Raw genomic sequence first — 24,947 nt, 5'->3', positions numbered from 1 at the left:
AAGCATTCGTTATTATAAACATCGAAAAGTAAAGAAAACTCTGATGCTGATAACTTGTTGTACATCCTCTTTTAGGTTCATTCTAACCCCTTTTTTTTATTCATAAGTACTTTTGAGTTATAATAACAGTAGTAGTTATATTTGTTACTTAAAGAAAAAACAATGCTTGGTGTTTCTCTGAAGAAGATTATTATTATGTATAGCCGTTTTCCCTTTCAATTCAAGGCTTCTCTTCATCTGAATTAGAACAAGGAGGTCCAGGCACATCCACGAAAAACTCCTCTGTTGATGCAAAGCAAAACAAGAAAGATTAGTGAATCTAGTTCAGTTTGACTCTGTTTCGTTTGGCTTTCAAGAGACCAGTTAGTAGTAGTAGTTCACCTATGTCCTCATGGTCAGGAGAATCAAGCAAAATCTCTGAATCAGATGGAAGAAAAGGAGAGCCTGGATAGTTTCCTAAGCCTCCTAACTCTGCAACATACACATCTTTATCCAGCAACCAGCTCTTGTTATAAACATAACACAAAAATGATGTACAACTGAAACTTTACCTCCCAAAAGTATTAAAAAAGAGAATGTACAATTGCAACTTACCTCCCAAGTTTGACAGGTCTGCAGTGAGATCAGAAAGGCTGAAGTTCCAGGGAATCTGATCAAATGACCTGAGTGAATCTCCGGCACTCCCAGCTCTTCCTTCTCCTCCAACCTCAGAGGTGAACGCGGAATCAAGCACTGAAGCGTCCATTACCATATCTGAAGCATCAAATGGAAAGTGTCCACTTGATGCCACAGAAGCTGGACTCACTGCCATCCCACCACTGTTTGGTGGAATAACTTGAAGAGTTGTTGCATCTTCCACCTTTGTATCAATCACCATACTAAAAATAACAGAGAGATATTTTTATAAAAAAAAAAAGTTAAGACATGAACTGGATAAACGAGTGAGATTGTTGGTTCTTCTTACTCATTCGTTGAGTTCATCTTTAATGGTTGGAAATTAGCAGGTGCAGGGACTCCATTAACAACATGGCAGCTTGACATTCCCATTGCATCAATATGAGGATGCATTTGAGGATGTTGTAGTACAGGATATCCCATTGGCATGGTGGTAACTACTGTACTACGAAACAACAACAATAGTGTAACCAAAACTTTTTTACTTGTAATTGCATATAGACTTATTTACCATGTGACATGTGATGCATTCCGTTTGGTATAGGTGCTAGAGAAATCTTTGGAGGTACATGAGTAGGAGGATACCTCATGAGATGGTACTGGTGCTCAAGCAAATGATTGAACAAAATTATCTGCTTCTTCAGTTTTAACCTGATGTAATAAGCCCTGAAGAAGTCTGCGTTTTCTTCTTCCAGTTTCTGCCAAACTGATCAACAATGGACTTCTCATTGATGTTTCATCGTTGCTAATAATGCAATTAACTACTGCATACATCAAATGCTCACCCAAGCTTGTAAATCCAGGTTCTATCCTTGCTCGAGCCAAGAGGGTCTTCATGACCTCGTCTCTGTTCATGTACAACTGAAGACATCTTTCTATCAAATTCTGGACCTACATCAATCATGTATATCATCAGATGTTACACACATACATACACATAAGCAGAGAAACAGAAAGAGGTAAAGCCTTTTTTTTTTGTAGTTGAAATAACAAGGAGGAGGTCAAATATTGTTCTTACAAGTTCAATATCTTGTCTTGAAACTTTCCTACTGTCATTGCATGAAGCAGATACAGAAACAGCATCTTGTATAGGAGGAGCATCTACTGATTGGTTAATTTTATGTTCGTCTTGGTTCTCATGTGAAACTTGAGTGGAAGATTGTACTAGTTCCTGTGCGCACTATAATTGAGATAATACTTATTCCAAAATATTTTTAACTTATTTGGGAACAAAAAAAAAGTCTACAAATACTGAGACAGAGGCTTAGTCTTATTAGACCACTGGTAAACAAAATTAATCATTGTCCAACTTCCTATATGAATATATATACTGATCTAATCCATCGATCAATTTCTTAAGTGAATAATAGGACAAATTAATTACTGTGTTTCAAAGAACACTAAAAGACAGTAAAAAACAAAGACAATAAAAGGTAGAAGAGTTGTATCTTAGAAGAACATGTTACCTGTCCGTTCTTCATTACTGATAAATATAAAGTGCAAGCATCATTCAATCAGAACTCTTGCCTGTAGCAGCATTTACAACAACGCAGTCCATAGAGCTCAACACCTTGATCAGTTTTTGTTTATAATTTTTTTAAAACCAAAGAATAACAAGGCAAAATAAACAATTAGGCGTAGGCCATAGTTCTCCTTTGCACACTAATACCTAAACAACAGTGAATATAAAGTGTTTCCCACAGTGAATTTGTTACATGTCAAACAAGCATGAAAAGTGAATCCCTCAAAAAGTGTATAATAGGGTTCAAGATCCCAAGCAAGCAAGCACATTACAGAATCTATCTAATATAATAATTAAAAACTATATTTCATAAAGTTCCACACAAAAGAAAAATAGTTCATCCCCACTGTATCTAAAATTGTTTCACATTGACATCATCAACAACACCAGATAACAAGCAATAAACTCACCAACTTGTAAAACAAATGTGATAATCTATGCAGATTATATCCATTATGGAATTCAGATACGTGAATTAAGTGAACCTTAGATTAAAGAATTTTAGAAACGTTTGCCATTTGTGGAACTAGAAAACAAGAACAAGAGCTTAATGAATTACCAATAAATTATTGAACAATTTTTTTTTAAAAGCAAAAAGATCTCAGCAGCGAATCTCACCTTCCCTCGAACCCTTAAATCTTAATCTTGAAAACAAAGTAGTTAAGTCGACGAATTGATTAAATCCAAAATATCACGAAACGAGTCTCTCAACAATTCGTAAGAGCACTGAAACAGCGAACCATAATTTGTGACCTAGAATACCACTTGAGAGTGAGACAGCGAGAGTCAACAACAAAAGCTTTCTGAAAATTTGTAGAGCAATATGCAGTAAAGTCAGTAAATGTAAAATGCAAAAACAAATAGTATGTATATATATACATACAGTTGACTACTTTACTGGACAAGTAAACTAAATATATATATATATATATATATCCTACAGTAACTTTAAAAGAGACGGTGAAATTCTTTTTTTTTTTCCGTCAAGTTTTTATTTTATTAAAAGATACGGGCCAAGCCCAATGGCCGAAGCCCAAATACAAAAGCCCACAACACTAAACGGGCAACCAAACAAAACAAACGAAACCGTAAGCCCACACGGCTACACCGGCCCAAGAGAGAAGGAGTGATGTCGGCCGCCTTCACGCGAACCGTACCAACTCAACAACCACCGGAGAATAACCCATCGATTCACCACGCTTCACCGGAGCCCATAGACTCCTCACCTTCTTCACCACGAACGCCAAACCTCCCAGGACCGCCTAATGTCGGAGAGGATCAATCGATACCGAGATCTCATCCGCCAGAGTTCAATACGAGGACCAAGAAGGAGGCTTTGCTCAAGCAACAACCTTTGCTCCGGATAGCTTCCATCGTCCTCCGACGAGAAACTCATCCAACAAACCTGAACCCAACTTGACTTAACCAGTGAACGACACAAGAAACTACAGTAAGTAAACCCTAGAAGAAAATAAGGAAGCAAAAGCCGGCAGCCATGGATCTGTAAGAGCCTCCACGCTCCGGAAACATAACCGGCGCCACAGAGCTAAAGGAGCCTCCACAACCCGGGAGCTTTATCGGTGATGCAAGAGCTGTGTAAGCCTCTACATCCCGGATCAAAACGCCTCTGAAAAGGAGATCTGAGTGTCTTATCTCCTCTCTCCTCGCCGCGTATCCAGAAGAAGAAGATTTGCCGAGAACCGATCTTCTCGGTACAAACCCCTAACCCAGATCCGCGCGCATGTCGGAGAGAGACGACAGATCGGAATAAACTCACGCAGATTTGAGCGGAATAACAAGGAAGAGAGCCATCGGCGCCGGTACGCGCGCGGACGCGCCACCGGACGCCGTGGCTGTCTTGATCGCTTTCTCACGCAAAGTATGTTTTGTAAAATTGACGTTTGTTCCTTCGTCTTGAGACGGTGAAATTCTGACAGTGAAAATAAAGGTCGGCTTTAGCTTAAAATTTACCAACCGAAGTAAAATGTTGTGTCAGTCTGACGAGTGACGCTATAAAAGCATGGCATCACCTGCTCTGTGGAATAACATTATTTGTGGTAAGGACCACTTTTCTTCTAATGATATTTTTACTTCGATACTTATCACAATGAGTGGTCCGATTTTTTTTATTCTGAAAATGAATTAAGTTAATGAGAAATTGTTATGTCACTCACTAGGCACCAAACAAAATCTCCTGATTGCTAGTACTAGTCGAGTTACTCATTTTTCACCGTCTTTTTAATCAAATGAAAAACATCTCATACATAACACTAACTGAATCTTCCCAAATGTGATTTGACACCAACAGTTCATTTACGTAGACAAAGCTCAAATCTACGGTATAAATCCAACACTTTTGGATTCTTTTTGTTAGGCCAACTCTAAGGTCCAAAACACTTCCACAACTATATATACACCTAGATGGTCAAGTTGTTGATTGTTGTTGTGTTACGACGACAAGGTATGGCATGACCTGCTCTCTGTAACCCTTTCGGAATGGCATCTTTCAATATTTTGATCAGGACCACTTTTCTTCTTAAAATTATACCATGATAAAATCAATTCTCATAATAAGTAGTCTCACTTCGAACGTTTTTTTTAAATAAATTCAATATTGAGAAATTGTTATGTGACTATTCGCTAAGCCCCGAACAAGATCTCATCACTTTTCCTAAATCAATTCAAACCATTGTCCTCCATTACAGAGGGTAATCTTTTATCTCTTATTCCACATTTTCTGCCATGATAATGGTTTAATAATCAAATCAAAAACTACGAATTTAGCTATAATACGATTTGTCTCGTCGGCCCTTACTGCAAGGGGCGTTGGCGCTCAGAGAGGCGGTAAAATTTGGCCACGACATGAACCTAAAGAGAGTGCGGTTCGAGTCGGACTCTGCGCATCTAATAAAAGCCATCAACAAGAGAGAGCCGGATATGGAGCTGTATGGGATACTGGAGGACATCCTCCGTTTGTCGAATGAGTTTGATGTTGTTGTTTTTGGCTGGATATCTCGAGAGAGTAATGGTGTTGTAGATTTGCTTGCAAAGAACACCTTATCTTTGTATGAACAAGAGGTGGCTGGTGAAGAATTAATTCCCCCATCAAACAATTAAATGGAATGAATGAATGGTAGTTGGTGACAAAAAAAGCTATAATACGATTTTTTTTTTCTTCTAAAAGAAAGTAGACACATTATTTCTTGAATGTTTTATAGAAACATGATTAACGATAAGCCCTGAATTCTAATAGTTCATCTATGTGGGGCACAAAGGCTACATTTTCTATGGAAAGAGTGAAAAAAAGTTACCTAACCGTAATTCGCCTGAGAAACAGTCGTGAACCAGCCAGCTTGCTGCGTCTTTTTAAACTAGGTTGGTTCGCTGAGTGATGCTTACCCGTCCCTCTTTACTTGGCTTCTCTCTTTGTTGCTTGAACGCAATTCCAGATTGGTCTGAGCCTCTGAGGTAGATCAGTTCCTGTCGTTACTCTTCTTTTCACGGCTTCACAACTCTTTGCCTTCTTTTGATTTCCAAAGATCCCTAGTGATGTGATCACACTGTTTCTTCCAAGTTCTTGTGTTTATTCCAGCCCCATTGATGTTACTTTCCCCTGTTGGGTGAGCAAAAAATCTGATCAAGAAGACTGTTTCGCTCTGAAAACTAACATTTGTCTGCAATTGGAAGTCTAAAATATCAAATTTACCTGGGGAAACGAGGCGAGGAAGGATCATCAGGTGAAGACATATGAGCACCACGATACCTTGGCTGATCTTCAAATGCCCCACCACCACCAGCTGAATGGTTTCCGTCATTAAGATGTGGCGCTTCGTCCACAGAGTTATGATCGTATGGATAAAACATCATGGCAGATGGAGGGTTGTGTTGTCCCTCTGGAGACGTCACACTGTTCTGCGTCATGCCCGGTGGCAGTCGGTATACGCTGTAAGCAACATTCCCGGGAGCATCTTGCGAATTATTTGAGCGAATAGAACCGTTTTGAGAATGGTGAGAAGAATACGAGGATGATTCATGCCTATACGATGACCCCCAATGCCTATCAGATCGATCTTGCCTTGGCTTATTATCAACTTGGTTACGATTGTTGCGGCTACTACGTCCAGAACCCCGTGCCTTTGTACCAGTATTCCAGTTGCCTTCTCTGTCGCTTTGATGGTCGTTTCTGTCATGTCCATAGTTCCCTCGTCTCATGCCAGATGCAGGCCGCTGCTCCCTAGGGGAAATCTTCAGCAACAAATTCAAAAAAAAAAAAAAGTTCAGAGAAGTGTGACAAACCAAAACCGTCATGAATGCTATATACCATCAGTAAAGGAGGAGATAGCAATTCTTCAGCAAAATAAGCATAGCATATAACAAGCAGGGGCGGTTAAAGATAGAACGAACAAGATCCACAAGCAAAGCCTGAAACATGCCTAAACCTCTCGAAGTAGCAGACTTGAAGGCAACTAAGGTAAGCAAACACAACATGTTGTGAATTCATTCAAGACCCATAGGCCATAAGACTGTCAAACATTTAATGGATTATGAAATAACACAAAAGTTCCTCTTCATGCCTTAAGCCAGACAACAAAATGAATTTTGTACCTTGATGGACGAAAGCATGCACGAAATATAATGGAAGCTCAAGGAAGGGATTCAGTTCTTACAGGATTTGGAAAATAAGTCCCCGTCCCACTTCGATATCTGGGAGTTTCATTGGCATAGCGAGGGTAAATGTTAGGTGGCCTGGTAGAAACAGGAGCAACGGGTACAATACGAGGTCCGTAGGTCATTAGCTGATTAACTACATTGGTGTAAGCAAGAGATCTTCCAGGACCGTCCCATGGTAAACGCCCCTGGAGAGAAGCAGGTGGCACTAAAACAGAAGGAGGGTACAACACCGGCGGATGTTGAAAACTCTGGCAAGAGCGGCCATACTGCAAATTTTGCCAATGACTCATAATATCTCCATTGAGAATATCATTTTTGTGCTCCCTTGGTTCTACATACGAGCCAACTCCGGTGGAGTGCGAAGACACATTTATCTCAGACGTATCAAGTCCCCTGAACGAGTCAAAACTTTTACAGGGGTCATGATTCTCTACTACCTCATCCACACTGAGGTGGCTCGCCAAAGTATCTGATGTCGCATTACCACCAGCTTGATAGTTGTGCATTGGAAGCATTGCAAAGAACGGAACTGGTGGCCCAGTGGGAACAAAAGTATATCCAGAACTATCGGCCTCCTTTCGTTGCATGCCGTGGCCAAGGATGAATGGAGCAAGAGACACTGAGGACTCTGATCCACTTGCCTGAGCTAGTTCATGGCCATGTACTTGATGCCTTTGTAGTTGAAATGAAGCAACAGTAGGACAAGGGCCCAGATCCCTTTCGGTTATTTCATTGCTTGATACAGGAATCCACTCTCTGTTATCACCTTCAACCTGGATTGAGTGTTCAGGAACACTCTTGCCTTTTCCATACAGTGCAGGCACAGCCCCAGAAGCTACTTTCCTGTTCCGTTTATCCCTAGCTGGCTTTGAGCCCCTTGTAGTTGATCCATCCCAAGAGCTTTCAGATGAAGTCCTGCTTCTAACGGAACTAGCACAAGAAACAGATCTAGAGCCTGCGTTTCTCTCCTCACTCTGAATCTGACTGCCTCTGACTGGAGAGTGGGAATTTTCTAAGTCATCCCCCCTTGTTGACCGTGTTTTACGACTTGAGGGTACGAAACTGTGCTCTGCAGAAGATGAATGATGTTTATCATTTGCCTGATGCATTCCATAACCCCCATTTTCAAGTCTAAAACGAGGAGTTACCCTTTCTTGCTCGTACCATTGATCATGGTCAGACTCTTTGACGTTCACTTCTAGAGACCCCATCTCTTCATTACCAGCTTTGCTCAGCTTTTCTGACATTGGATGGGATCCACTCGGAAAATAATGGGTAAATGGTGGAGGCACAAAGTTTTGAGGATATTGCACATTGGTACTCCAAGGTGTCTCCATGAAAGGAAGGTTAGAAGGAATAATACCAGGCACATTCCTCTGACCATATGCCATTGAAGCTAAGATGGCAGGTGTAATTGGAAACGGTAAGTGGGGGCCCGTAGAAAAATTAAAAGGAAAAGGGAAGTGTCCATTGAAACCTTGCCCTGCAACATATGTCATCGAGTTAACAAGATCTTGTTCTTGTTCCCCTGCGGCAGAGAAATCCTCATTCACGGAAACTGAACCTAAATCATCACAATAGCTGTTCACTGCACTACTCATGTCAACAGTGCTATCAGGACTTCGAGGGGATGGTGTATGCCTAACTGACGATGAGTCAGCCGCGTTTCTGATACTGCTTGACAAACTCTCCGACTCCAGGTTTTTTTCCCTGATATTATCAGCCCTCGCGGAATTAGTTTGGCGTTTTCCAGCTTCTGGGGCTCTACTACGCCTTGATGGCAAAAGAGCTTCACCATATGTCTCAGTAAGCTCAGGGCTAGACCGCGTCCTGGCAAAGAGATGCCTTCCATGAAAATTATTCACCATGATTTCTGGCTTAACAGTTTGCTGAAGTTTACCATTTGAAGCACTTTGATTAGAACGAACTTCCTGAGCAAGTTGGTAAGAGTTGCCACTGTTCTTTTGGGCATGATATGTTGCTTTAGATATAAGTTCAGTTCCACCGTTGTTCTGTCGAGAGGGCACACTGCGAGGGGCGGAATTTTGGTTTCTGTTGCTGCTTGAAGAATTACTTACATTGTCAGCTTGAAGACAAGGCTCAGGATCTCCCAGTCTTGATAACCATAGATCATTTCCAGGAGCATCAGGACGACGACCACTGCCATGTCTTTCCCATGTATTCATAAAAAAATGGTTAACTTCATGGATCAAATTCTCCTTAGGGCATTCAAGTAACCTAGCCAACTTCTTCGCACCAAGAGTAAATGCACTTCGTATCCTAAAGAAGTTACCTGCCAAAACAAAAATCCAAGCACGTAAGCAAATCAACGTCTAGTTTGGGCATCTTCTAGCTACATATTGTATAAAGAAAAGAACATCTTCAATAAGCTACCAAGGCAAGATATGTATTCGCGTTAAACTATAAAAGTACGTATTGTACAAAAAATCTGAAACAGGAGAGCACCTTTACTGACACTGCGTCCAAGGTTGTTGTTTTCACGCAAAGGGTCTACAACATTGAAGTGTTTGGCAACAAAAGGATGCCCCTGTGTCTCTTGAGCAACAGGGTTAACTGCATAAACCCTACTAAACTCTTTAAGAAACGCTTCGCTCTTTCGTAACTCTCCAACATCTTTTCGAGGAGGCTCCGCTGTGAAACATTGCACGTCAAGACAGTACGTACTAAATACAGTACGATGCACAATTAAAGCAAAAGTGAGATGAACGGCACTTTTTAAAAAATACCTGTTACATCTGGTAGTGAACTAACTGGAACAGGACCCCAGAGGCTAATACAAAAATTCTGCCAGTCAAACTTACTAAAGAACTCAAGAAAACGATAGAGAACCTACAAATGCAGCAAGCAATCCAGTTAAAACGATTTGAAAGAAGCATTCTTGACAGAACAAAGACAAGTTTCGTAATGTCACACTTACCTCGAGGGGTCCAGAAAACGAGTTGTTGAAAACGTGAAATATGTAAAGAACCAAGGTTTCAAGGGCATATGTAGAAATAAGCCCATGGTGAGCTCCCAATATACGGCTCTCGTAATAACACCAGGCTTTGATCAATATGATACTACGCTTGAACAAATGGTTCTGGTTTATAAAGAGATCAGCCTGCATACATAAACAACATAAAGATAAAGAAATTAAAATATATACCAATTCAGAAAAAGAAAGAGGAATGTTCTCTATGGTTGGAAGCTAACCTCCTCAAGGAAGCATAGTGTGCACAAACCTCCAATCTGGTTGAAAGATATATCCACAACAATGTTCTCCACCAGACACTTAATCAACTTTACCTGAAACATTTGCACCAACAAAAGCTTAATACACAGTGGAGTATGCCAAATCAATGAAGGATCAAGGCATTACTTCAGCCTGAATATACTGGACTTCTTTAACACGGAACTCAGCATTCTCATTCTTCTCTTCCTTCTCAAGCATATCACGAACCAAATGAGCCCAGGAGTCCTTCAGGCTTTGGTTCGTGCTGAAGGCAGTTAAATCAATATCTCCATCCGGCAGATAAGTCTTCAGTGGCACCGATCCAAAAGTAAAGATCTAACAGGCAATGAAAAAGTGATAAGTTTTTTAAAGTAAAGTATCATCATAGACAAATCAAGAAGCACTCCACCTCAACCTGAAGAGGGAAGCAGCACTCCATGATAAGCCTCCGCACGTATCTAGCAACCGCATTTCGTCGATCTTCAGAAGGAGGATTAGGCTGGATGCAAGCAATGAGCTTAGCGGTTCTATCCTCCGCCTTGGCCCATCTCTCCGCATCGAGGGGCCGTGTAACAGACGCAGCCTTTCCCGGCAATAGCCCATTCGGTGGAGAAACCTCCGCCAATGATCCATTCTCACCCATGCAAATCAAAGACTCTGCCCAAAACCGTTAGCAATCACTCTCTTTCTCGGATTCACAATAAACACGCAAATGGAGTAAACGTTTATCGCTATAAGCCAAATTGACCTTCGATCTAAGAATCTAATCGAGGAATTGGGTGGAATTAAGAAATCGCAGAGGCCAAATCGAATTGAACGATAAGCAATCGAAGAGGAGGAGGGAATGAGAAAACCCTACGAGGACCAAAGTTATATTCTAAAAATAGAAAAGAGCTTTAAATCAATCAAGAATAGATCGAGAGAGAATCTAGCAGTTTCAAGAGGTCGAAGGCGTTCACTCCCAGACTGAAATCGTTGATGATGATGATGATGAAGTACTGGTAGGGCCGAACATAACCAATCAAACCGATCATATCGAATCCAAACAATTTGGTTTAAGAATTTTATCAATCTAAATGGTTCAGATTGATTTGATTTTAAACCAAACCAAACCAAAAAAAAATCGAAATGTTTTCTAATTAGATATATTAATAATATTAAAATTTAATATATTTAACCATTTAACATAAACAAGTAAATATAATTTTTTATATATTTTTTACTTTTTAATGCATAGAGTAAGAATATAAATTTTATATATTAATATCAAAACTGAAAAATTACATTTAATATTTATATTAAGTTTAAAAATAATAATATAAAATTATTGAATTACATTTTTTACATTTTATTGTGATGTTTAGTTTTATGTTTAAATACGAAGAAAGTAACGATTTAGTATTAAAATGATGATTTGTTTATGTTTTTAAAAATTATATTTTTGTGACTGAGCTATAACAAAACAAAAAATCAACTCGATTGAAATGAACAAACACAAAAAATCATATTAAACCAAACCAAACACAAACCAAACCAAACTAAAACCAAACCCAATAGAATAGAAACCAAATCAAATTAATTTGGGTTGATTATGGTTAAAGTTTTCCTAGACCGAAATAATTAGTGATAACTACTAAGAAAAATTAGATATTACTAGTGCAACTTTTTTATTCATAGATATTTTGATGAATGTATGATAATTCTATTATATTTTAGGGAAAATGCAAAATCCATTTTGTACAATCATTTGTTATGATTACCGGAAATGTTATATAAAATATGAAAGTGAAATGAAATAATAAAATTAAATGAATTAGTATTAATAATAGAAAGAGGTATGATGTAAAACTTGATTTCATTGTTTAATAATAGAAATATGTACGATAATAAAAAGATGTACGATGTAAAAATTGATTTCATTGTTTGATTGTTGTTACTACAAGAACACCGCCTAATAAAAGGAGAGGCACACCACAAACTGTCGCAGCTATGTTGGCTCAAGATTATCCTACAATAGCATGAAGAGAAATAAAATAAACTGCTAATGAAGTGTGAGAAAGTCCAGAAGAGATATTTTCTTTATTATGTTTTCAGTGTGATCGGACTACTAGGATTACTAGATCTTTTTTATAACACTGAGAAACAAAGTAACGAGGACAAGTATGATGTTCACAAAGGAAACACCGAAAATAAAACGACAAAGCTGAAACAAAGAATGCCAGTAGGCATCCAAGAAAGATGTGTAAGAAAATGATAATGTAAGAGGAAACATATGAGCGTGTAGGGTGAAAGGTCGACCCTTCCTCTAGTTGGAAGAAGCTTCCAGGACCAGCAGATGGTGAAGCCAAGCAGGTTCATGCTGTGCCATGTATGATTGATAGCGCCGATCTCGTGTTACACTCACGGCGATAGTTGCAGCTGCCTCATTACGTTCTTGCAAGGCGTGGTTAAGGCTCCATCCATTAATCCCATTGAGAAGTTGGTTTATAGATTGCACCACACCAGTGAACTCAAGGTGGTGAAATGGCTCAGAAAGGACATTATGGAGTTGTTCAGATGAAGCTTCGAAGATAACGTTGACATGGTGAGTGTTATGCATGCATTCCACCGCCCAGTGCATTGCCCATAGATCTGCTTCCGCTTTGGATCACATGAAGGAGTATGAACGTCTGCTATGCATAATGGTTTGACCATCTTCTCCACGAAGAATCCACGAAGCTCCACTCGAGTGATGAGGGTCTACCCATGATGAACCCACGTTACACTTCAAACATCCAGACGGTGGCTTAATCCACCCAATAGGTTCTTCTGTTCTTACCACATCATCTACTATCTCCGTGTTTGACTTGAGGATCATGGTTGTATTGTGTGTAATTTGGACTACTAATTTGGACTACTAATTTGGACTACTGGTTTTATTATGTTTTCATTTGATGTTAAATGAGGCAAAAATAATAATAAGAAAATCTAAATAAGAAAGTTGCATTTTCTTGTAAATAACTTCAAAACTAAGGACATGATTTTAATAAGGATTTTGCTTTAATAATATATATTTAAAAGGAATGACATTTGTAAAAATTGTTCTCACTCCAAATACATATCTAAGAATCATTTTTTGAAAAAATCACCGACAAACTATATTCTTATGTTAGTGTTCAAATCTAATATATCAAACTGTTATAGAATATAAGTGCAGACTCAAAATATAAATGTTTGTTTAGTATCTATTCACCAGTTTGGTCTAAAAATTATTTAATTCTAGAACAACAAAACAAATGACTTATTTTATTAACTTACGCTTTTGAAGTTTAGTTACTTAAGAGTATACAAATAAGAAATATATAATATTTTACCATTCTAGTATATATGTAAACTATGTATAAATTAAAAAATATTCGATTTATTAAATGATAAAGTAGGAAACTTATAATAAATAGTTTAAATTTCTCAGTATTACAATTATAATAGGTAGATATGGTATTATGGATAAACAAATATTAGCCGAATGATTAAATCTTTCATTCTTTGAACAAATTCAAAAAAAAAATTCAAAAGGAGGTGATTGAAATTTTGTTATGATATTTCATTAAAAGCTTTTTAGGAATAAAAATCAAAACTAAAATATTTAATTTATATGAAACTAGTGGTCTTCTGGCGCTACGCGCCAGGTTCGCATGTTTTATTATTAAATAAATTTATAGTTTATTTTGTGGTATTAGTAAAGAAAATATGTTCAAAAATATGAAGATGAATGTATATTAAAAGATAATGATATTTTCTAATTCATTTGATAGTGGTAAGCGGCCGTAGTGTATTATTTTGTTTTAAAATTGCTTAGGACAATATGGAATAGCATAACTGGTTATGACTGATCAATAAAAGTATAATAAAAAGCTGATAGTCGTAATAAAATAAATTCAGTTGACATTTAAACATGAATTAAAGTTGAACTTCCAGAAGGAAAAATGTAAATGCTTTTGTTTTTTATGATTATCTTGTTTTAAGGAAGATAATAAATTATTTCATCCTCTTAAAATAGTAACAATTTTTGCATACATTGTTTATGTCAAAGATGTGGCAATTTGTTGGAGGCTTCATTGGGGTCGTATTGGTTAAATACTTTGTTTTCAAAGTGATTTGGAATCTAGTAAGTGAATTCTTAATCATGTTCCAACATTGATCGGACTTGAATTGACTATTTTCCAGGATAGCTTATTCAAAAATTCTTTACATCTTCACAATTGTCTCTACACAACATTAATATACCATAAAGATACATACCATGGTCATAGTTCCCATATACGGATTGACAAAGATGGTTGAGTCATTTGATAGGTTTATGGTGGAGAAATAATGATTTAACCCCTCAATGTAATGATCCTCTGAATTGTCATTATCCAAACATTGATTCATTAACTGAATGTGTTGATTCATCATCCTAAGTAGTTCTGCTGCAAAATATCATAGGCTAAGGTTTTTGAAGTGGACGGCAGGGTTTGTTATAATTGTTGACTAAAAGTATATGATACCATTTTATTTGTTTTTTCTTTTGTTTTTGAATATAGTGGAGAAATATATTTTCTTGTGAATCTTTCTCTTTATTGAAGATCTTATATAGAACTTTTGTTAGATGGCGGGTTACTGATGTATTAATAATTGTAGTTGTTTTCTTATTTGCTTTAAACTTTTTTGTTGTTATTTAAATATGAACATTTTTTTTGATGGTATTGTTGATTAATTTGACATTCAACTGATATAGCAATTTATGTGGATGCGGCTTTTTTTTTAAGTGTAAATGTATTGCTTTATGGAAGTTATAGAAACTTTTCATGTTAGACAGAAACTTATAGTTCAGTTTTAGTGTTTAATAATGTAGTGTTAATATGCATACTACTAAACTATTTGTTTGAGAAAATGGACAAATAAAAATACAGTAAAACTCTATTAAAAATGTTGGCACTATATAAATTTATTACTTTACAGAATTATTAATTTATAAAAATAATAATTTTTAAATATATATATTTTGAAAATATTTTCGTATAATAAGAAAAAATATTTGATTTCACTGTTTATATATTCATTAAATTTTATACATCGACCTGCATATCCTTTTTATTATATTATTTGATGTATATGAGATATGTGTCATATAATTTAAATGTGTTTTTAGAGACAAATTTTTAGATATTATAAAATAATACCATTGTAAATCGAAAACAAACAATACAATAATATATTATTTATACTTACAGGAATTTTATATATAGAAATTATTAAATTATGATTTTAGCGAGACTATTTATTTACATGGGATCTTCAACAAGATATTATCTTATTATTTTATCAATTTGTGTCATATTTTGAATTGACCCAACTTGAAATCGATTAAGTTTATTAATTTATAATGTTTATTAATTTATTGAATATTAATTTGTAGAATTTCTAGTGTAGTTATGATCTTCTAAAAAGTGAAAAAATATGTAAAACTATTTTCATGTTGGACAATTGTTGGTTCCTAATTAACCTTAAGTGTTTAATAATGTATATTGTTAATGTTCATATTACAAAACTATTTGCTTGCTTAAGAAAGTGGACAAAATAGCGACCAACCAAGCATACAAATTGGATATGCATGTAGTTAGCGACCAAGCATACAAATCTAGTTTGTTTTCATAAACTGGAATCCATGGAGTTATATAAGCTAAATGAAGCATGTACATATAAAAACTTTCAATCCATTCATGAACACATAACCGCTTACACAAAACTGGGGCATGTAGACACTGGAAGTTACATACAGACACCAAATATACAACAAAAAGAAAAAGCTCAGCCAAGAACACAAAAGGGAATGTTACTATCTTTTCATTCAACCGTCAAATAAGGCCCTCAATCTCTGAGAAGCTTATGCCGTCAAACTTGATCCTCCACCAGAGGAGCGACCATCGCCATGTCATCAGCCGACAAGAATTAAACAACCACTGTTAGGTTAGCAAACTTATCTAGCCTTAAAGACCTCAAAGCAAGCTTTATCGGGTCATGGTGACGACGTAATTCACACCTAACGATACAAAAACCTTTTGAATTATCGCATCCCATTATCAGAAACTTGTCTTCCTCTATTACATGTATCTTTTTGATCTCCTGGCTCTTCTATGAGTGGATATCATGACCCTCGTGATAGTTTCATGTCCTAATCGCTATGCCATTTAAGTAACTGGCATCGTCAAAGCCGCCACTTCCTTCGACTTTCTTCTTTACGGTAAGTAGATGGGTTTGTGGTCTTGAGACATGTCTATGGCTTCACCATTCCTACGGAGAACAGCTCTGCCATCTCCTGCATTTGCAACCATTAAGTGTCTGGTTCAGAAACAGAACAACAATCATGAGCACACAAACCTACACTTAAGATCAAATCTTAGTGATTCTGAAGACGAGTTTGGTCGAAGCTAACAAAAATACCTTCCAAAAATAAGGGCAGCAAGAGCCGAGGTACCAGGTACCAGAAGAAAAACCTGAGAAAAGAGCCTTTGTTGCAGTCCTTTGCTAAAGCAAGATCGGCCTGAAGAAACGCGTTGCTCAAAGAAGTCTTGACTTCTTCGACATATATACTGTTCAATTCCGTTTTTTTCTTATATAAGGTGTGTTGCTTCATGTTTTCTATGAAGACATCTTTTGATGAATCTAAGAACATCAAATTCAATTCCTCTGTCACAGAGCAATCCCACAAAACCCAACTGAGGAAAAAAAATAATTTATATTGGAGATACTTACCGAAAGAGAAGTGGTGTGAAAGATTGTGTATTATTGGGGGCTTTGTCTCAGAAGGCTCATTCTGGTTTTTGGCATCAACTGAAAACCATAGATCATATCATAAGATCGATGAAGTTAATCACAACAAAGAACAACAGATACTAAAGTACTTGATAAATTAAATATGTTCAGCTATGAGCTTCCTAAGTTAATTTAAAAGAATTTTTACATTTGCATCTACATGCAGTTCATACAAAAAAAAACATATACTTCTCAGTCCAGTCTTATGGACATAGCTAGTCAAGCTCGCAACAAACTTTGAAACTAACTATTAGTAGCAAAAATATTTACATCACATGAAACTGAGACAGAACCAACTTATTGAAGAAAATAGAATCTTACCCTGCCTAATGGTCTCCTACTTTAATGCAGCTGCAGAGAAAGCCTTCTAAATATTATAAACAGCCAACCCTAGAGGAGAAAGAGAAGAAAACAAAAAAAAAACACTTTAGCAGCAACAAAAAAAAACTGTTTGCGTCTCAGCCCTCTAAGCAACACATGAACGTAAATAGAAAAGATGAAGAAACATACAACTCGAGCTGCAAAGACACTACAACGCTGTGGAGCCTGGTATACAGTACCGTCCACGATATTATACGATGCTATAAACTTGTCTGGACAATCGCAGTAGCATCACTGATCACATACTCTTAAGCCTGTCATCTTCCTGCACATAAAATTATAATCGTGTTAAAATCAAAAGATCAATCCTTTGATCTCTTGATCTCCAACACTATCCCACATAAAAAACAAAGAAAAAACACTAAAATTTTGAAATCGAAAGTAGCAAGGAGATGATAACGAAAGTTAGAGAGTGATCGAGAGGGTGAACGGATCGGAAGACCTTGGAGACTGGTCCTCGTTCTTCTCGATTTGGTGAAGTTGTGCTGTCATCGCTAGGAGATTTATAGTCGGAGCCCCCGTCGGTTTAATTGGGAGACGATGAGTCCAATTGAATGTTTTGAGAGTAGGAGGTGGGGGTAATCACGTTAAAACTCGGATTAAAGTAAGTTTTAATGCAAATGAGATACGTTATAGTGAGTTGATCGACGGCTTAGCAAGGATGCTGACTTGCTGAGCTATGAATGTTAAAGTTAAGAAGATAATGAAACCCTACACGTGATTGGTCTGAACAAAAACGTCTTGTAAAAGCCCAAAATCCAGAAAACTATAATAACAAAAGACAAAATAAGAGGCCCAACACTCAAAACGTAAAAAAAAGAAAGAGTGAACCAAAAAAAATCACCTGCCACGTGTCCAATTTTGCCCATACTAAAACGATGATGTGGAGGAAGAAGGAGAGAGACAACTCTCATTTATTGTATAAGATAATATATAGTGTTTCCAATATTAAAAATCACTTCGATTCGAACAAGTGTATTTCTAGGATTTTCAGGATCAAATAACATATTAGAAACCACCTATTTAAATAATAATTTGTATACATAAAAATATATACATTAGAGTAAACACATAAATCAAAATCAATACCTTTTGTTATTAATAATCGTGTTTTTGGTAAATAGATCAAAAAATCATTGTATTTACTTTATATGGTATATAATTAAAATTTAGTAATATTGACATAGATATACATAGTATATTTTCGTATAAATTATTATTGACAATTTCTACTCATATGATTTTATTAACATTTGTATATTTTTTGTAACAAAAATTTAAATTGTTAATCATTAAAATTTTAATGTGTGATTTATCAATAAAACTTAAAATTAAAATATTATTATTTCAATAATTTTACAATGAAAATTTTGAAATGAACATATTTGTACATTTTATATAGTATATAATTTCATTTAAATGATATTACTATATATATAATAAAAATATCTATCAATGAGACTTCATATTCATACGATTTATGATCATTTGTATCTTGTTTGAACAAAAAAAGTTAAACCATTGATCACAAAATTTTGAATGTGAGACTTTTACCATTTTTAGTAATTCATAGTTGTTTATAACATATAAGAAAAAACTTAATTTTTTATTATATGATTAATGTGATTGTTTAATTTTTTTTATAATATAAAAAAAAAAAATGATACAAAAATTGTTATCGAATATGTATTATTCATATTCACTAATTGTCATATATATGTTAATCATATTAGGTAATTATGTAGTTTTTATTTAAGGAAGAAATTGAGAATATTATTTTGTACATGTGAAACAATCATCGGAAGCATGTTTCGGAATAAAAGGCACAAGGACGCGTACGATCTCTACGATTTCTTCTTCAACAAGCATAAGCTTATACCCACCAACCGCTGCTGCAACTGCATCATCGAGTCTCGTTTCCAACAAGGTCTTGTTGACGAAGCTCTTGATTTCCACCGATCCATCAAATACCGCGGCTACCCAAACGACGATACTCTCAGGGTCTTGACCAAAGGGTTAGTTTCAATCCGGTCGACTGGACCAAGCCGAAGCATTGCTTAAGGCCTGGGAATTACCGTACCGGCGGCCTGATCACGTGGCGTTCAACAATCTGATTCGAGGGTTTTTGGACCTTGGGAATTTGGACAAGGCCAATCTTGTCTTGGACGAGTTCAAACGGGCTTGGTCTGCTTTTGCACTTTCCTCCTCCTGGCATAAACCTGATTCTCTCTCTTTAGAATATGAACAAAGACTGGCTCTCCTCATGGCGACATTCATGGAGTACTGGTTCAAGCAAGGTAAAGAGATGGAAGCTATGAAGTGCTACGAGCCTTGTGTTGGGGTAGCAAACAACAACCTCCCGCCGGACACTGGCAACGCCCTTTTGAAAATCTTGCTCAAGTACTGTAAAAAAACTCATGCTTGGGCTCTGTACCATGACATGTTTGATCAAAGTCAAAGTGGGATAAGTAGCCGACCCTTAGACTCTGGCACGGTTAAGATTATGGTGGGCGAGTGTTTTGATATGGGTCGTTGTAGCCAGGCAATCGATACCTACAACAAGGCCAGAGCCAAGAACAACTTCTTAGACGACAGATAAATTATCACAAGGTGTTGCGAAAACGGCATGTTGTCGGAAGCTGAGTCCCTCTTTGCTCTTTCACTTGGTCTTGGTTTCGGCGTCGTTGACGTTGCCGTTTTCAAAACAATGATCGCTGCTTATCTCAATGCTGGTCGAATCGATGATGCTTTAAAGACCTCCAACATGTTGATCGATGCGAGTCTCATTGAGGTCTCCAGACTGTTGTTTTGACTATACTATATATATATTCTTCATCGCCTGCTTGCGCTTTAATTGTCCCCTTTTATCTTCTTGTTCTCAAGATATGTCTTGGATATTTAATTGTATTTTTTTTTCTTTAGTTGTTTTGGATCGTGAATCAGCTTATGATCCTCGATTTATTTTCTAGCAACTAAAAACTAGAAATTCTCCTACAAAACTAGATCTCTTTATAACATCCACGGCCATTCATATATGTACCAAATCGTCGTTGCAGCTTCTCATGTCATGTGAAAATAGATTTTTGATTCTTTTACAAACGACTAAGGTTCAGATTTTTTTTTTTTTTAAGTGTTTTTTTGAAACACACATTCATTCATTCATCCATAGATAGGTGGAGGTCATAAAGGCCTCATTAACACCAAAGCTCTGTTTTTGCAACTAAATCGACTGCATAGTTTGCTTCTCTAGAGATCCATCTAAAGGATACAAAATCAAAACAACCAGATAGAAGTAAAATATCAGCCACTATCCCATAAAGCTCAGAGATTGTGTTGTCGTTGAGGATGCTGTTGATGAGGTTTTTGGAATCTGATTCCACGTTTAAAGTCTTGATACCCAAGTCCTTACTCTTCTGTAGAGCTTCTCGGAGAGCCAAGCCTTCAGCCATCAAAGGGGAAGGTACTTTTTTTGCAATCTTAGAGAAACTAGATGTTGCTTCAGTTTGTGTCAAAACCCATCCTAAACCCGCCTGTCCTGTGCCTGCATTCCACGCCGCATCTGTTCCAAGGATGGTTCATGTATCAGCAATTGGGTTATGGAGTTTACTTCTTCTCTTCTGCTTCACTTTAATCTGTCCATTTTGCCACTCTCTTGCACTTCGAATTGCTCTAGACAGAGACTCTCCAGCTTCTAGCCTTAGGTTTGAACAATATAGGCCCAAGGTTTAAATCAATCAATTCCAATATAGGCCCAAGGTTTCATTAACCAATCTAAATCCGTCAATTCCACGAATAATCAGAGTTTTTCTTTACCTCAAACGCGTTTCGTGCTCTATATTTCGCCCGAGACTCAAAATATTTTCCAAAATCAAAGGTGGTGGTGTTGTAGCGCCTCATCCTTCCCCAAATTTCCTGTAAACCACCCAATCAAAACAAGTCAAGGCCCAAACATATACAAGATCTGACACCCCTCTTTTGACATATTTTATTTTCTAAACCGATTTAGTTAGCAGACTTAATATCCCACAGATTTTTTTTTTTTTTTTAAAGTCTGTTAACGATCAATTATTAAGGGCACTTTTGTAATTCCGTTTTATATAACTATGAAAAATAGTAACTTCGACCAGAAAAATATTCTAATAGTTTTTGAAAAATATGAGTTATTCTAGTAATAACACAATAAATTTGTGTCGCTTTAGTATTCTAATAATAGCAATTGTGGTATATAAAAACCTAAAAAAAAACTAAGAAAATCTAATCCTAATTAAAATAGTAAAAGTTAATAAAATATGGAGACGTTGCCCGCCATAAAAAAAAATTAAAATAGTAAAAGTTATCTAACTAATACTAAAATGGATATATGAGGAGTAGTCAGACTGTCCACGTAGGTACAAAAAATCAACCAATCATGTTATAACGTTTTGCCACGTCATAACTGATTTTGGATATTGGGCATCGAATAACTTCTGATCTGTCAAGATAATCTTAGTAGCCCAGCAATCCCACCTATGGAAAGCATCCTAACCTTCACCTCACCGACGCTAGATCCCTCTTCCTCATTTTCTCCAAACCCTAATTTCGTAGATGGTTCGTGAAACCCTTTCCTCTTCCTCTTCTTCGATTCCATTTCACGATCTGATCTACGATCTGAGCACCGGGACGAGGAATGTCGGAAAGCTGTCGATAAACTCGAGCTAAAGACTCGAAACCCTGACACGATCAATCAAGTCGAGAAGAAGCTGATGGAGAAAGGCGTCCAAAGGATGGAAAGGCACCCTTCCGACGGGACTCAGATCAGGCGTCCGCCGCCGAAGTCAGGTCACGGCGGGAAGTACACGTGGGAGGGGGCAGCTCGGATGGAGGATTACGAGATGCAGCCGGATCCGCCGGCGATGGACGAAGGCGATCTTAATTACGATGAGGAGAAGATCGGGGGTGGTGGTGGTGATGACATGGCGGTGGAGGTTGGGAAAGGTGAGGTTGAGGTGGCGAAGGAGGCGCCGGGAGGTGTGGCTAGGGCGGAGGTTGATCCTCGCTTGATCAGTCCTCCTTGAGTTGTTGGGACAAGGGAGAAAGTGTTGGGGCGAATTTGAGAAGGGAGTGAAACTTTGGGGGTTTGATTTTTAATTTGAGTTTGTGACGTTTTAACATCGTACCTCAAAATAAACAGAAAAATATCTCTCAGAGATCGCAGAAGAAGAAAACAAAATCTTGATCGACCTCGGAGAAGAAGAAGAGAATAATCAATGGTAGCTGCTTCCAATGGGAGTGAGTATTTCGACATCGACGTCGAGACGGGAGGAAAATCGTTTGCGCGGCCGTTGAATGCTGAGACAGAGGAGCAGGATGAAGAAGATCTGAGATGGGCTGCGATCCGACGGTTACCGTCGCAGAGACAAGGGAGCCATTTAGCGACTCTGCATCGGTCGCAAACTTCTGGTTACGCAGACGGGAACGTCGTGCAGACGATTGACGTAAGGAAGCTTGATCGTTCGGATCGTGAGATGGTTGTTCGTCAAGCTCTTGCCACTAGCGATCAGGATAATTACAAGCTTCTCTCCGCTATCAAGAAACAACTCGATAGATATCTTTTTTGATTCTCTGTTTCTATGTTTAGGTTTTCTTTTTTATTAATGTTAAAAATATTCATTGTAGAGTTGGTATGGAAGTTCCCAAGATTGAAGTCCGGTTCGAGAATTTGAAAGTTGAAGCTGATGTTCAAGCCGGTACAAGAGCTTTACCGACTTTGGTTAACGTTTCTCGTGATTTCATCGAGGTTGTTCGTCTTTTCTCATTAGTATATTTTCCACACGTAACCATTTTACGTGATTGTTTTTTTATTTTGTATCGATTTTGTGTTGCAGCGTGTTTTAAGCAGTTTGAGAATGATGAAGACTAGAAAACACAAGCTAACCATATGAGTCATATAGCTGACTCACACAAGAATGGAAGTTGGAACCATGAAAAATGATGGGTTTGAGGACTGTTTTGCTTTCACTCTAATATTTTTGTCTTTCATCAAACATACTTTTATATGTTCTAGGTGTTCTACCTTATCCTGTACAAAGTTGTTTTGACTTTATTTGTTCCAGGTTCACTCATTAAAATGGATTTAGTCTTCCTTCACATCTTGGGTAATTTTTTGTACTAACATATAATTGCTTATGTTTCCTTTTTAGTTTTCCATCCATTTGTGTTGGTTGGTTGACTGAAAGCTGTTAACAAATTTGATAGGAATGTGTTGAGATATATTATCTTATGCATATATCCTATGCATAAGCTATTTTCATTAGATAGCTACAATGATACAGTTCTTTGATGTTGAGATGTACCCATTTGATGTTGCTTGCTTTTTCTTTAGCCAATTTGAACACTGATGTGAAATAGCTGATGTTTTTGCTATTATCCTGTCTGTAATCAGAATCACGTGTTGTTGTTGTTGCAATTGTTATACTGCTGGATCTGCTCCAAGTGCTCCCGTCGCTGAGAATCAACCCTCTCCTCGAAGACATTATGGCTGATGAAATGCCAGTATTCTCAAGATAACTTTTTTATCTCCCGTGGCTTTATATAAATGATTGCAAACAAGTAAATAATTTAATTTATATATAACCCTAAATCGATTTTGAATTATTAAAGAGGAAGATGAAGAAGAATTAAAAGGAAAAATTAAAGAAGAATCGTACCTTGGGACGAGTTGCTTCTCTGCAGCGAAGGATATGAAGAAGCCATGGAGAGAAGAGGCTGGGTACTATGTTTCTCAGTTGCCAAGGGGGAGTGAGATATGGAGAGAGGCAGATTGAAAATGAGAAGAGGGAAAGGAAAATTTGGCAAAGAAAAAAGTTTGGAGTCGGGGGGGGGGGGGGGGGGGGGGGGGGGGGGGGGGAGATTGAAAATTTTGGCCAAAAAAGTTCAGCAGAGAGATTAAAATAAATAAGTGACGATAACTTTCAAATAAAATCTCTATTAGTGAACTGCATTATGGTGAACCAAATATATAGCTATATTCTGATTAATTATTTATATAGTTTTATCATAACTTCATTATAATAAAACTCTAAAAAATTGCGATGATACAAATTTACATATATTCCTTAGTGACAATGTCAATATTGTTGTTACGGTATCCCATATATACGATGGATTGGTGGTTAGAGCATACAATTTAGGGTTATGATTTAGGGTTTATAGCTTAGAGTTTATGATCTATGATTTATGATTTAAGTTTTAGAGTTTATAGTTTAGGGTAAAAAAATATGATTCATGATTTAAGATTTAAAATTTAAAATTTAGAGTTTATGTTTACGGTTTATATTTATAGTTATAACATAATTTGTAGATACTTGTTGTTACATATATTTTTATTTTTGCAACAACTTATCTCTAGCTATTGGTAGCTATTTAGCTACAAAACATCTACAAAATCTATCCGTAGCTATATAGCTACGGATTGCTACATATTTGCTACAGAATTAGCTACAAAGGTAACATTTTATGTTTCGTTGCCATCTTTCGCCATTTTTGTAGCTAATAATTTTGGCTACGAAAATTTCTTAGGTAGTCCTTAGCTATTTCAATGAATTCTTGTAGTGAATAGTTAATTGGAAATAAGTTTGTTACTTCATTGTC

The 24,947-nt window shown here is 36.9% G+C and overlaps 4 protein-coding genes and 1 long non-coding RNA gene across 17 annotated transcripts; 2 read left to right on the top strand and 3 right to left on the bottom strand.

Moving 5' to 3' along the window:
- Window positions 1-69: 69 nt before the first annotated feature.
- Window positions 70-3,058, bottom strand: LOC106411610. 12 transcript variants are annotated; one of them, XM_013852400.3, is made up of 9 exons: window positions 2,816-3,058; window positions 2,142-2,245; window positions 1,694-1,846; window positions 1,461-1,566; window positions 1,187-1,381; window positions 965-1,115; window positions 595-878; window positions 382-486; window positions 70-282 (listed from the first exon to the last, which is right to left on the bottom strand). In XM_013852400.3, the coding sequence occupies exons 2-9, from the start codon at window positions 2,154-2,156 to the stop codon at window positions 221-223; spliced, it is 1,071 nt and encodes a 356-aa protein (XP_013707854.1). In that variant the 5' UTR covers window positions 2,157-2,245; window positions 2,816-3,058; the 3' UTR covers window positions 70-220. The 12 variants fall into 12 exon arrangements, with proteins under 12 accessions (XP_013707854.1, XP_013707852.1, XP_048620845.1 ...); XM_013852398.3 differs by having other exon boundaries at window positions 1,694-1,855; window positions 2,816-3,057; XM_048764888.1 differs by having other exon boundaries at window positions 382-471; window positions 1,694-1,855; window positions 2,816-3,057.
- Window positions 3,059-5,348: 2,290 nt separating this feature from the next.
- On the bottom strand, window positions 5,349-11,087 carry BNAC08G31620D. 2 transcript variants are annotated; one of them, XM_013856094.3, is made up of 9 exons: window positions 10,510-11,087; window positions 10,248-10,436; window positions 10,082-10,174; window positions 9,807-9,989; window positions 9,616-9,718; window positions 9,335-9,520; window positions 6,865-9,161; window positions 5,904-6,442; window positions 5,349-5,810 (listed from the first exon to the last, which is right to left on the bottom strand). In XM_013856094.3, the coding sequence occupies exons 1-9, from the start codon at window positions 10,741-10,743 to the stop codon at window positions 5,801-5,803; spliced, it is 3,834 nt and encodes a 1,277-aa protein (XP_013711548.1). In that variant the 5' UTR covers window positions 10,744-11,087; the 3' UTR covers window positions 5,349-5,800. The 2 variants fall into 2 exon arrangements, with proteins under 2 accessions (XP_013711548.1, XP_013711549.1); XM_013856095.3 differs by having other exon boundaries at window positions 10,516-11,087.
- Window positions 11,088-14,697: 3,610 nt separating this feature from the next.
- On the bottom strand, window positions 14,698-18,428 carry LOC125591200. The gene is made up of 3 exons (XR_007327171.1): window positions 17,259-18,428; window positions 16,878-16,955; window positions 14,698-16,787 (listed from the first exon to the last, which is right to left on the bottom strand). It is a non-coding gene; the product is annotated as an uncharacterized LOC125591200 (long non-coding RNA).
- Window positions 18,429-19,124: 696 nt separating this feature from the next.
- On the top strand, window positions 19,125-19,917 carry LOC125592021 (pentatricopeptide repeat-containing protein At3g60980, mitochondrial-like). The gene is made up of 2 exons (XM_048766996.1): window positions 19,125-19,319; window positions 19,468-19,917. The coding sequence occupies exons 1-2, from the start codon at window positions 19,125-19,127 to the stop codon at window positions 19,915-19,917; spliced, it is 645 nt and encodes a 214-aa protein (XP_048622953.1).
- Window positions 19,918-19,944: 27 nt separating this feature from the next.
- Window positions 19,945-23,444, top strand: LOC106413352. The gene is made up of 3 exons (XM_013854145.2): window positions 19,945-20,109; window positions 21,914-23,094; window positions 23,183-23,444. Exons 1-2 carry the CDS (start codon window positions 19,945-19,947, stop codon window positions 22,370-22,372), a joined length of 624 nt encoding a protein of 207 aa, XP_013709599.2. The 3' UTR covers window positions 22,373-23,094; window positions 23,183-23,444.
- Window positions 23,445-24,947: the final 1,503 nt, after the last annotated feature.

The sequence above is a fragment of the Brassica napus genome, chromosome C8 (genome assembly GCF_020379485.1).
Source record: "Brassica napus cultivar Da-Ae chromosome C8, Da-Ae, whole genome shotgun sequence".
Lineage (NCBI taxonomy): Eukaryota > Viridiplantae > Streptophyta > Magnoliopsida > Brassicales > Brassicaceae > Brassica > Brassica napus.
The sequence above is the reverse complement of the archived record's forward strand: the minus strand, read 5'-3'. Positions and strand labels throughout refer to the sequence as shown.

Coding starts and splice junctions, on each gene's coding strand:
- LOC125592021 (XM_048766996.1), top strand. CDS start 19,125: ATGTTTCGGAATAAAAGGCACAAGGACGCGTACGATCTCTACGATTTC. Junction 19,320..19,467: donor CAAACGACGATACTCTCAGG/GTCTTGACCAAA, acceptor AATTTGGACAAG/GCCAATCTTGTCTTGGACGA.
- LOC106411610 (XM_013852398.3), bottom strand. Junction 1,116..1,186: donor AATGCATCACATGTCACATG/GTAAATAAGTCT, acceptor TTCGTAGTACAG/TAGTTACCACCATGCCAATG. Junction 487..594: donor AGACCTGTCAAACTTGGGAG/GTAAGTTGCAAT, acceptor TGCTGGATAAAG/ATGTGTATGTTGCAGAGTTA.
- BNAC08G31620D (XM_013856094.3), bottom strand. CDS start 10,743: ATGGGTGAGAATGGATCATTGGCGGAGGTTTCTCCACCGAATGGGCTA. Junction 9,990..10,081: donor CACTATGCTTCCTTGAGGAG/GTTAGCTTCCAA, acceptor TTATGTATGCAG/GCTGATCTCTTTATAAACCA. Junction 9,162..9,334: donor TGGACGCAGTGTCAGTAAAG/GTGCTCTCCTGT, acceptor TTGTTTTGGCAG/GTAACTTCTTTAGGATACGA.
- LOC106413352 (XM_013854145.2), top strand. CDS start 19,945: ATGTTGTCGGAAGCTGAGTCCCTCTTTGCTCTTTCACTTGGTCTTGGT. Junction 20,110..21,913: donor TCGATGCGAGTCTCATTGAG/GTCTCCAGACTG, acceptor GATGGTTCGTGA/AACCCTTTCCTCTTCCTCTT.